Source organism: Mastigoproctus giganteus, chromosome 14 (genome assembly GCF_048544385.1).
Source record: "Mastigoproctus giganteus isolate SK-2022 chromosome 14, ASM4854438v1, whole genome shotgun sequence".
Taxonomy (NCBI): Eukaryota; Metazoa; Arthropoda; class Arachnida; order Uropygi; family Thelyphonidae; genus Mastigoproctus; species Mastigoproctus giganteus.
Window position 1 is genome coordinate 83,211,082 of NC_143588.1, and position 12,260 is coordinate 83,223,341.

The 12,260-nt window shown below is 34.9% G+C and overlaps 1 protein-coding gene across 1 annotated transcript in view; it reads left to right on the top strand.

The window, feature by feature from the left end:
- The window catches only part of Rbcn-3B (WD repeat-containing protein Rbcn-3B), a 357,208-nt gene that overhangs the window by 54,746 nt on the left and 290,202 nt on the right, over positions 1-12,260 (top strand). Inside the window, exons 4-7 of the mRNA XM_090389262.1 lie at positions 858-936; positions 7,521-7,689; positions 9,722-9,792; positions 10,120-10,236. Of these exons, the coding sequence (XP_090245388.1) occupies positions 858-936; positions 7,521-7,689; positions 9,722-9,792; positions 10,120-10,236 (436 nt within the window). The remainder of the gene's footprint in view (positions 1-857; positions 937-7,520; positions 7,690-9,721; positions 9,793-10,119; positions 10,237-12,260) is intronic.

A 12,260-nucleotide genomic window follows, 5' to 3' on the forward strand; every position in this document is an offset into this window, starting at 1 on the left:
TCAATTTATATGTATCAATAGTAACTCAGTGTTTGCCAGTTAGTCAAGTTAATTAATCTTTCATTGAGTTATCATTGACTAACTTGGCCAGGTCAGGTTAGTCAGGCTTTAGCAAGAGTTGCATGCTTCTCCCCCCCCCCCCGGAAACTTTAGTTCTTCATCCAGTAAACCAACCAGACAATACACACACTATTTACAGGCCTACACACACACACACACACACACACACACCTATAACCTTAAAACTATGGCGTGGTCCAGTCCATATGTTTTTGGGATGTAACAGCATCCTACCACCCAATGATTCATGCCAAATTCATAGTGGCATCAAGATAAACTAAACGGGGTACATACATGATTTTGTATGTTATGATTATATTATTAATAAAAAATGCTTAAAAGTAATATATGTGTGTAAAATAAGTTAGTCTGATCTAGAATTGTGTAACATTATTAGGAAATCATTATTGCAACAACAGTTGCTTTGTATACATTGCAATGTGGTTCTTAATGGCTACCAGGCCAGGGCTTATCTTTTGTGGGAAAGTTATTTCTGAAATATTTGTCAAAATTTCACCTTATACAATGTTAAGAATCATATTGGTTCTCTAACTTTGAAGGATATTTGTGCTGGTTTACTATATTTTGAAATTCAATTTTTTTAAAGTGATCTTTTGTCTATGGTGATTTGAAAGTTCTCTCCACTTGACTCATTTAAAAGCCGATAAGCAGTGCGCTCTCTCTCTCTCTCTCTCTCTCTCTCTCTCTCTCTCTCTCTCTCTCTCTCTCTCTCTCAGTTTCTTGCATCATTTGCCATGTAAACATTTAATTTTCATTTTTTCTCTTTTCAACTATAGAGAAATGTCATTATGGAATATAACTGATGGTCGCTGTCTTGAGAATACAAAGCTTCCTTATGTGCACACAAGTATTCAGGTATTTGAAAATTTAAGTTTTATGCACATAAACGAGACTGTAACCTTTTTTTTTTTTTTTTTTGTATATTAAATAAGCATATTTAAGTATAATTCAACACTTTTTTCATTTAGGTTTTGTGCATTATCACAGATGAACAATGCATTAAAAAAAGAAAAGTGCCCAATAGTTTATGCTATTTAACAATTATAACATTGATTCACAAAAAATGGATAAAAGCTGTATTAGTAGTATTAAGGCACCATCCAATCAGATTAACTTGTACAGATATTTCATTTCTGAATCAGTGGTCAATTCATTTATCTTTATTGTTGTCATTCATTCATGTTTTTTTTTATTTCTTTAGGCATTTTATGTGTATTATATTATGTAGATGCATAATTTGAGAAAATTATTTGGGAGCCAATTTTGAGGCAAAAATTCCTGAGCCATTTTTTTCTTTGAAGCTTAGTTTTAGAGATAATAGTTGTTTTGTATCATATTTGTCTTTTTCCTTGTTGGAGATGATTGCATGAGTTTTTTGTATAAGTTAAAAAAAAATGTAGAAATTTTTTTCAAATCCTGCTAATAAGTTTAAAATTAACATAGGTGATCATGTAAATAATTTTTTTCTTTTATCTCTAACTTTATTAGTCAGAAAGTAGTTTTGTGAGAGCATTGCTTGGGTTAGTTGAAGTAGAGAGCATGCCATCTGTGCAAAATAGGAATATATACTTGATATTTCACCTTTAGGAGTGTAGGGTTTAAATACCAGTTTTATCTGAAACAGATAAAAGTTTTCTAAAGATTATAGCTAGAATCTTTAGTTTTCTAAAGATTATAGCTAGAATCTTTAGTTTTCTAAAGATTATAGCTAGAATTAGTACTTTGGCGAGCACTGACATTCCATTTTTATATGGATTGTGTGTGCATTTGTGGGAAATTCATTTGGCTGATTTGTACACAGAAATCTTAAGACTGGAATATTTATGCATGACAGTATTGTTGGCATCTATGGCCACAATACCTTCACAGAAAAAGAAGCAATTATTCTTGATAATTGAAAATCCAAATTTCATTCATGATATTTGTGACTGGCAATCCATTAACCAGCACTCACATAATCTGCTCACATGGGATTTCTTGTGATAAAGTGTGGCATTTTTTGTACACAGAAAGGCTACATCCTTATGTGTGGCAGGTTCAAAGATGCATCTAGAGATAGTAACAGCCATCAAACTGTTTGCTGCTGTCTTTTGCACATGCTATCAATGATCCCAATTTCATAAATTGTGTGTTGTGGATGGAAAAGCCTGATTCAGTCAAGCAAGGAATTACTATGGTAAAGAGAATTTCTACAGGCAGGGCAAAGTCATTCACTAGCTATTCCATGAAGCATTTGCACTACAGTTCCAACCATTTTCATTAAAAGGCTGTTGGCCTAAGAAACACTGCTTATGTAAGCAAAATATAATATGAAAATAAATGAAATAAATAGATAAAACTTACAATAAAAGAAATATTCATTTAAGATAAATTTTAAAAATGTTACTTCAGTATTTATATTAACTATAATAATAATTATTTAGGAACTTCTTTGACCTTTTTTACTGTTGATATAAATACAAAATTAAGAATTATGTATATTATTTAAACTCCCTTACATACAGCATTGGGCTTACATAATGGAAAAAAAAATGACAGGAGGGGCACCATTTGGAAATACAACACTCGAATGTAATGTGACTAGAGGACACAGGCACACAGCTAAACTCTGAATTACTTTGAAGTAAACATTATGCATGACCCCCAAACTGCATGGTGCCTCGAACTAGAATGGCAATCACATCAGCATCAGTGTTGGCAACTGTAGTAAGTTGAAAATAGCTGAGCCACAATGCAAAAATAGATAAAATCCTATGTTAACAATGAAAAAAAAATTTTTTTTTAAGCTAATGGGAATTTAAACGATTGGTGTATATTCTCTGAAAAATGATGGGGGAGGCACGTGCTCTGGTGCCCCTACCCTGAATCTGCCTATGGCTAGCACAGTGGAAACTACTGTTCTTCTGTACCTTGTGGAAGGACATTAGTTTTTTTTTTTTTTTTTTTGAATAGGAGGATCTTTTAATGTGTTTTTTTTTTTTTTATCTCTATATTGTGTATAAGTTATTCAATTTTAAAGAAGGGTTACATGGTTTTTAATCTTGTGAAACTTCCAAACCGATGACTTGTGTTTGCAATGCAGCTATAACTGGACTGTGAGCAACAAATTATACTGTTAAAACACATATGCATATGATTAGAAAAACACAATTTTATTGGGAAATAATTGAAGTTGGGGTATTATCACCACACTGTGCCAACCACTTAAGTTATGAAATTTTAAAAATTAAACTGTGTTCCCATCACAAATGAATGGCTGAATTATGAGCTTTAATGCATAAGATGAAATGCACACCACCTTCTTATAGATTAAAGAAATATATATATGAAGAAGTTTAGCTTAAAAGAGCTTTAGTGTATAACTTTTAAAAAGTTGATAGGGTTAATTTAATTAATTAAATTTGTTAATAAAATCTTTATAATGAAATTTAATCTTGGATAAAGAATTTTCTTTTTAATCAAAAAAGAGTTTACAGACTAACATTTGTAATAATTGTTACTCTGATACCAGATCAGTGTTCAGTTTAATTCTCCAAATATTTCTTTCCTGAAATTTTTTTAAAAAACAGTTGCCCATCTCATTTCTTCATGAGGAAGGTTAAAATATTTTAATAATAGATATTCTATGTCAAAACAGATTTTAACTTGACACCTGTTTGAAAATGTTCAGGTTTAAGTACCATTGAGATTATACAGAACTTACTGAAAGTGTCTTATTTACACTTATTTGAAAGTGTCTGCAATTCTGCCCAGACACGATAGGAGGGAGTACATGATGAGAGCCTTGTCGATCAATTCGGCCCTGGAAAGATTGTGCAAGGCTCAAGGGGTAGAATTTTTTTCAGCCTGGACTGTACTTGTTAACAGGAGAGATTGCTTCTACAGGGATGGGATACACTTAAATAGAAAGGGTGCAAGAATATTTGCTGATGCTATCGAGGCAGTGTTAGGTGGGTCGGAAAACTGCTAGCTTGTGGGGATACAAGGACTAATAGATTAACAGTAGCCACTGGCAGAGGTGAAAGTGATTCTTGCACAACTTCTATTAGAATAAGAAGCGACCTGGAGCGAGGGGTGTTGGGGGTTTCAGGGACGGATGGCAGTCATCATGGAATAGTTGGGTATATGGGATGTGTTAGGGTAACAAGGAATAGGCATAGGAGCATGTATGCTTGCATGTATACCAATGCTAGAAGTATAGTAAATAAATTTGATGAATTTGAAGTGTTGGTCAAGACATCAAAGGCGGATATTGTTGGGATAGCAGAGACGTGGTGTCACAAAGATATAAGGAATGCAGAACTGGAATTTGGGGAGTACAATGTGTACAGAAAGGATAGACAGGACAGAAAGGGAGGGGGTGTTATGCTGTTAATTAAGAAAAACATAAAATCAAAGGAAGTGCACCCAGTTAATATAGATGAACAGTGCTCTGTTGAGTCAGTTTGGTGTGAGATAAGCACTGCGAAAGGAAAAATAAGAGTAGGAGTGTGTTATAGGCCTAATGACTTGAATGAGTACAATGAACAATTGTACAGAGAAATAGAGTGGGCCAGTAAATCAGAATGTCTTATAATGGGGGATTTTAACTTCCTAGATATTGACTGGAACTTGTGGGTTGGGCACTCACACACTAGTCAGACTTTTGTGGATTTATTGGATGATTGTTTTCTGCAGCAGCATGTTCGAGAGGCAACCAGAGAAAGTAACACTCTTGATCTGGTTATCAGCAGTGATCATTCGTGTATTAAGAATTTGCAGATAAAGGAACCACTAGGTGGCAGTGATCACAGTGTGCTGAAGTGGGATTTACTCAAAGAGGTAACTACCGTCAGGGGTAAAGGAAAGGGTTTTTGCTTCCGTAAAGGGGAGTACAGTGGTCTCAGACAGTTTTTAAATTCTGTACAGTGGGATCAACTGACGATGTTACAAACAGTAAATTCTAAGTGGGAAGCATTCAAAGAATTAATCGTGGAAGCTACTAGACTTTATATACTGATTAAGAAATATCGTTCAAGGTTTAGGCCTAAATGGTTATCAAATGAACTAATGAGACTCGTGACAGAGAAGAAAAATGCATGGGATGCATATAAATTATCAGGCGACGCAGAAGCCTGTGGCAGATATAAGCTAGTCTGTAATCAGGTCACAAAGGAGGTTCGGCAGGCGAAGGCGGATTACGAGAAATCTTTGGCAAAAGATGCTAAGAAAAACAGCAAGGATTTCTTTACTTATATAAACTCTAAAAGGAAGGGGATGAATATGATTGGTCCACTTGACATCGATGGTTCGACTGTTGATGATCCTGCTCAGATAGCAAACAAACTGAATGAGTATTTTGCATCTACATTCACACGTGAGGAATTATTACAATTTGAAAATGGAAGAAGGTTATCAAATTGTAGCAGTGTGCTTAATGATTTTGTAATAACTGAGAGCAAAGTGGAGGAGAAATTGTTGAAGTTAAACATAAGAAAGGCACCTGGGGTGGATGGGATCTATCCAGTTATTTTAAAGGAGGCGGCAAAGCAACTAAGCAAACCCTTAGCCATAATTATGAGAGCATCCTTGGACTCAGGGGAGGTTCCCACGGACTGGAGATGTGCAAATGTGTCCCCAATTCACAAAGGTGGATCGAAGGGTGACACGAGTAATTACAGACCAGTTAGTTTAACTTCTGTTCCGGGTAAAATAATGGAGTCGCTGGTTAAAGATGCATTGCAGGATCATCTAGACAAGACTGCAGCAATAATTCAAACACAGCATGGGTTTGTTAAGGGAAAGTCTTGTCTGACAAATTTGATTGGTTATTATGATGTGGTCACAAAGGAACTGGATGCAAAAAATAATTTTGATATCATATACTTGGATTTCAGGAAAGCTTTTGACACTGTTGCGCATGGAAGACTACTGTACAAATTGGAGCAGAATGGTATTAAGGGTAAATTGCTACAATGGATAAAAGGATGGTTAAGTGGGAGAAGACAGAGGGTGGTAATCAATGGGTGCTGCTCTTCGTGGACTAATGTTATTAGTGGAGTCCCACAGGGTTCGGTGTTGGGTCCACTGTTGTTTTGTGTATTTATCAATGATATTGATGAAGGTATATCAGGCTTAATGTCGAAGTTTGCAGATGACACAAAGGTTGGCAGGGTTGTTAATGACAGTAATGGCAGTGTACAGGATCTAGATAATTTGGGCAGATGGGCTAAGAAGTGGCAACTGAAGTTCAACCTTGACAAATGCAAAGTACTGCATATGGGTAGAAGTAACCCCAGAGAAACGTACCAACTGTGTGGTACTACACTTAAGGTGGTAGAAAATGAAAAAGACCTGGGAGTAATTGTGCAGTCAGATATGAAGTTTTCTGAGCAGTGCAGACAGGCTGCTAGGGCGGGTCATGGGGTTTTGTCAATGATATATAGGAATTTTGCTAGTAGGGGAAAAGGAGGTGATTGTCCCTCTGTATAAGGCAATGGTCAGGCCACGCCTTGAGTACTGCGTACTAGGCTGGAGGCCTCATTTTAGGAAGGATGTAGATTTGCTTGAGCGTGTACAGAGAAGAGCAACACGATTGGTGAGGGGAATGAAGGGATTCTCTTACCAAGAGAGGCTTAAGTTCTGCAAATTGCAGTGGCTGGAGACTAGGCACCTGCGCGGTGATCTGATTGAGGTCTATAAGGCCTTGAATGGGTTGAGCACGCTGAATTCTGAAGGGATCCTTCCACTTGTTCAGATTACCAACCTACGGGGACATAAGTTCAAATTAAGAAAGGACAGATGTATAATAGATGTGCGGAAATTTGCCTTTAGCCAGCGGGTGGTTAATTGCTGGAACAAACTTCCATCTGTCGTTGTGGAAGTTGATAGGTTAAATAAATTTAAGGAGGAACTGGACAGGCATTTAGAGGGAATGGTGTGATTTTTTTTTTTTTTTTTTTTTTTTTGGCTGATGCTGCATAAGCTCCTACACTTGCTTTCTTGCATCATGTGCCACCACTACTACTACTACTGCTACTGAAGTTTTTTCGTGTGGAGCAAAGAAGCTAATTTAGTTCAGGAGGAAGTGGAAGGAATTTTTTTCAGGATTTTTGTTTTTTTTTTTTTTTTTTTTTCATTTTGAAAATAGAAATGATCCTTAGAACATATGAAATTTAAAGACATGATAAACTAACAGCTTATGTCATGATGATTTGCCTTAGTATTAATTGAAACGACTCAATCTGACACACTTCCTGTTTACTCATCTTCAGGTGTATTTATGAAAAGATAAAACCAAACTATTTCTTAGATTATTCTGGTTAATCAAACAGGATGAAACAATTGTACTTTCTTTTTTGTGATTATTTATTCTGTTTTCCTCTTATTTTGACTACTTTTCATGTAGCATCTTTATATAAGAAGTAAATAGTACCTTTATATCTATTTATTCATTTTAGACCTATCACATGAGTGGAGCAGATGATGTGCATCTGTTTTGCAATGGATACTATGCTGAAATCCTCATCATGGATGTTTCAACATTGGAAGTCTTGTTTACTCTCTCATCTCGAGTTAGTCCAGACTGGATTAGTGCAATGCACATTTTAAGACCAGTTAAAAGGCAGGGTATGTCTTTCTTATTAATATATATTATTAATTAATAATATATATATTAATTTAAAAATTTACTTTTAATTATTAGTTGAGTAGTTATACAACTTATTCTGTTTTACAAAAAGTTTGTTCATTCTCCAGGACAACTGTACAGCTATTCCAGAGAATAAAAAAAAGGGGAAGAAAAAAAAAAAAGAAAAAGCGGGTGCTGACAGCTTTGTTACCATGGCATCCAAGCATGGCATCTTGTTAACAGCATTATTATTCTTGCTTCATTAGCAATAACTGAAGGAGTTACCACTGATGATTACAAAAATTCCACCAGTCATTGACCAAAGGAATTTCTGCAGTCGTAGTTAGCTGATCACAAGTGGAGGGAGTAGGGTTCTCCCCCTCCCATGAGTTATTGCAGGTTTTTCTGTCTGCACAACATGCAAATCAGCACGCGAACATATACACTTCTGTAGACATACATGAACACAGATATGAGCAATAAGCTCCATTACCATTATCAGAGCTGTGCCAAGGCTCTGGTAATGGAAATGGTTAAAAGCTGAAAGGGGTGCCAAAAGATAGATTAAATAGTTGCCAACATTTTCGATTTTATTGTTTTGATTATTCTAATCCGTTTATCGTCTTGCTTTTGCAAGATGGAAATCTTTTGTCCACTGTACAGATACAGAGCTCTGCATGCTAGCACTATCTGGGGCACCACCATGGTTTTTGCCCCACTGGTTGTAATTTTTATAATCTCAATTTTGATTTTTTATTAAAACGTGTACCAGAAATGTATTTTAAATAAGTCATATTTTAAAAATTTTTTTTTTAATATTTTAGGGGAGGGTGCAATTTTTCATTCTTGTCTCAGGTACTAAAATGGCTTGGCATGGCCCTGGCCATTACTAATATTAATTAAAAAATTAGATATATCACATTAAGTGTAATATTTACATACGTTAAGTATAGGCGCCTCCGTAGCCAGGTGGGAAGGAGCAGCAGTGCGCAGCACACACTTCTTGATTAAACCGGGGTTCGAGCCCGTCACCACCAAATGCGGAGGATGCGGAAAGGTCAGGGAATGACCACCGCATGACCCAGAGCAATATGGCCTTAGTTGCTAATGCTCCTTAAAAAACCAAACCAAACAAACAAACGTTAAGTATATATTATCACATTAAGCATAATAAAGTTAGATATAATCACATAACAAATAATTAACCATATCTCACATTAAGACCCTATGTTTACTGCTACCTGCTAGTTACTTGTGTATTTGAAGATTTTTAATCCCCAATTAAGCCTTGATAATAACCGGATGAGGATATGTTGATGCAGAAAGCAGCCATCTAACCAGTCCAGAAATGTACTACTACTGAGCAAGTGATCAGCCTAAGTTCCCATTGAGTTCTGGAGTTTTTGGGTTGTTCAGAAACAGGGTAGTCATATAGTCTTTTTTTTTTTTTTTTTTTTCATTCACAGAGAGAGAGAGAGAGAGAAAGAAGAGAGTAATTTTTCATTGTAAGTATGAACTAAAATGTGATGGAGGAATAAAACAATTATACAGCACAATTTTAAGGTAAGTGAAAATAATGAAGATCAAATGGCAGTATTTTTAATTGAACCATCATGTGTATTTTTGATTGGTGTAATTCATGACAACAGAGATATTGTTACAATTATTAAAAAATTAGTTTACTTTGTTACATTGTCACATACCATACAAGTAAAAAACTGTGTAAAGAAGTAATGCACTTTTTTTTTTTTAATTTTTTCAATTTTTTCTCTTTTTTACACCTATCTGTCATATCTTATTTCACAAGTTGCAGATCTGCATTAAAAAATAACTTTTTCCCATGAGCCAACATATTTTAGGTTTAAAAAAAATTCTTACATTATATGGTATTAACTAATAACTCTAATGAAAATCATTTAATGCTCCCAAGCTTCACTGTTTACACATTTAAAAAATATTGAATATTCTTTGCAGTATTTCAGAGTACAACAATTGTATGAATCTTTTCCCCCTTTCCTCCCCCCTCTCTAGATGATGTTATTGTGGCATTGTCAGCTTCAGGAATGGTAAAAGTTTGGACGCTTGCAGGCTATGAAACAAAGGCAAGTTCATACTTTTTAAAAAACTTTTGCCTATCTCTTAAACTTTGTCTCTATGAATAAACAGCACTTATCATCACAGGTGACTGAAGCAGATTTCATATAAGTTCGAAACTTCTAGTCTTAGAGAAGAATAACAATGACAGATTAGCTGGAAACTAAGAATTACTTTTGGTGGGGGTGCAAAATTATTTAATTATATTGCATACAGCTTATACAATATAATTAAATAATACTTATTTAGTATTACTTATATTTGATATTTAAATTTATTGAAATATCTAGAGTAATTAGATAAAAGATATTCATTGTTATTCATTCTATTAACAGGGAGAACCGATTTATGAAGATGAATCAAAACCGATCCGATGCTTACATGCACTGAGGCTTGTATGCTGTGCATATAATCAAAGAACAGTGCTCATTGTTTGTACCAAATATTGGCAGGTAAGAATTTTTAGGTTGATGCATATTATTGCTTTACTGTCAGTTAATAGGAGCTAGAGACTGTTGATAGTCTCATGCAGGTTGCTGATCTGTATTATATTAAATGTGAACAAAAGTCTGGAGTTTGAAAAAAAATAATAAATAAAAGTTGCTAAATGACTTCCTTTCACTTAAAGGCTGAAAAAATAAAATTCTGTCAACTGTAGGCTTCTGTCCATTTACACAAAAATGGAGTTAGTCCTTGTGGTAGGCTTTGATCTGTCAGGTCTTGCCATAATCTCACCATAAGTTTCAGACAATGCACACTGCACCACATGAAATGGTGCCCCATAACCAAAATAGCATGCCAAAAAAAAAAAAAAAAAACCTCCCAGCTAACCATGATTTGCTCTGATGTTTGAACTACAAATAAAGTGTTCTCAGAATGAGGTCATCAGAAAAGAACTTTGATAGAAGACAGTGATGGAAGTTGTTTGAAAAATGTCGAAACACTTCCCAAAAATGGATGAGGTTTGACCCTCCAGTTATGGGGGGTCAAACCTATTTATTTAGCCTACTTATTTAGTCAAATAGATAGTTACTTTTGGGACATCCTGAATAATAGATTATCTCAAATCATGTTTGGAATTTTAACAATTACTTATAGTAGTGCTGAGTAAGAGGATATTCATCCAGGTTTACAGGTGACCCCCACTTAATGCTGATAATTCATCCTGGAAAAACAGAGCACTAAGTGAATCAGTGCTAAGCAAGCACCACATTCCCCTTTGAGTTGCAGTCTGTGCCATGGGATATTTCCTAATTAATAATAAATGGTAGTGAAAAGGCACACAAATGTCAGTCAAAATATTTAATATTCAAAAATTTGTATATATATAAAATATTCTACATTACATACGTTTATAATTATGTGGTAAATAATTACATTATGTATCAAAATTAAACATAAAATATCAATTAAAATCATGAAAAAATTATTCTGATGGCCCTAGGCTATCGATTTTTGAGTTGTACTTTGGCCCTCTTTCTCTTGTACAAAATCGTCTAGGGATTCATTTCTTTCCTGAAACTTCTTATTACCTTTTAACTTTTTTCAATGTCAGAGTCATTCTCCTGGAAATAATCACAAATTTTTTCAAAGTGTGTGAAAGCTCACTAAGTCCTTTTGCCATCAGTGATTTTATCGGTTCTTCATTTGTAGGGTCTTTATCATCTTCTCCCTCAATTGCACACTCTTGTTCTTTTGTCATTTCCTTAAGTTCTTAACTAGAGGTCATTCTGTTGTTGTCAGTCATCTCTTGTATGGTGTCATCATCAATTTCGTCCAATCCTGCTTCTTTTCTGAGCTAAATAGCTTGCACTTTAACATTCTCAACAAAATCATTAGGCTCTTGGGACTCCTTTATGCAATCCTTTCAAACTTTCCTCCACACTCCACTCATGGTTTTCTGAGTCACTTCATCCTAGGCAATGGAAATGTTTTAGATAGCAGTTTTAGTGTTGTAGGATTTCCAAATCTCCTTTAGCCTTGGTCCATTTTCACCGGTGTTGATGGCTTTAACAGCTTGGGAAAAGCTGGCCCTTATGTTGTAGTCTTTAAATGTGGCAATAACATTTTAGTCCATGTTGAATCAGAGATGTAATGTTTTGAGGCATGAAAAAATTTTTATATGATTGTTCAAGTCTTCTAAGATCTCTTTATTTGGATGCCCTGCTGCATTGTTCATGATCAAATTTGCTTTGTAATCAAATTTATTTTTCACACAGTATCTTTCCACTGCAGGACAAAAGGATTCAGCATATCAATCAATGAAAAGAGGTCTGGTAACCCAAACTTTTTTATTAGTCTTCCAAATTACAGGTAGGTTTGATTCAGCAAAACCTTTAAGAGCCCTTGGATTTTCTGAATGGTAAACTAAAAGTGGTTTTAATTTAAAATCCCCAGCAGTGTTACCACTCAACAGTAAGTCAACCAATCCTTCACTGCTTTGAAGCCTGGCATATTTTTTTTCCTTCTTTTGTTA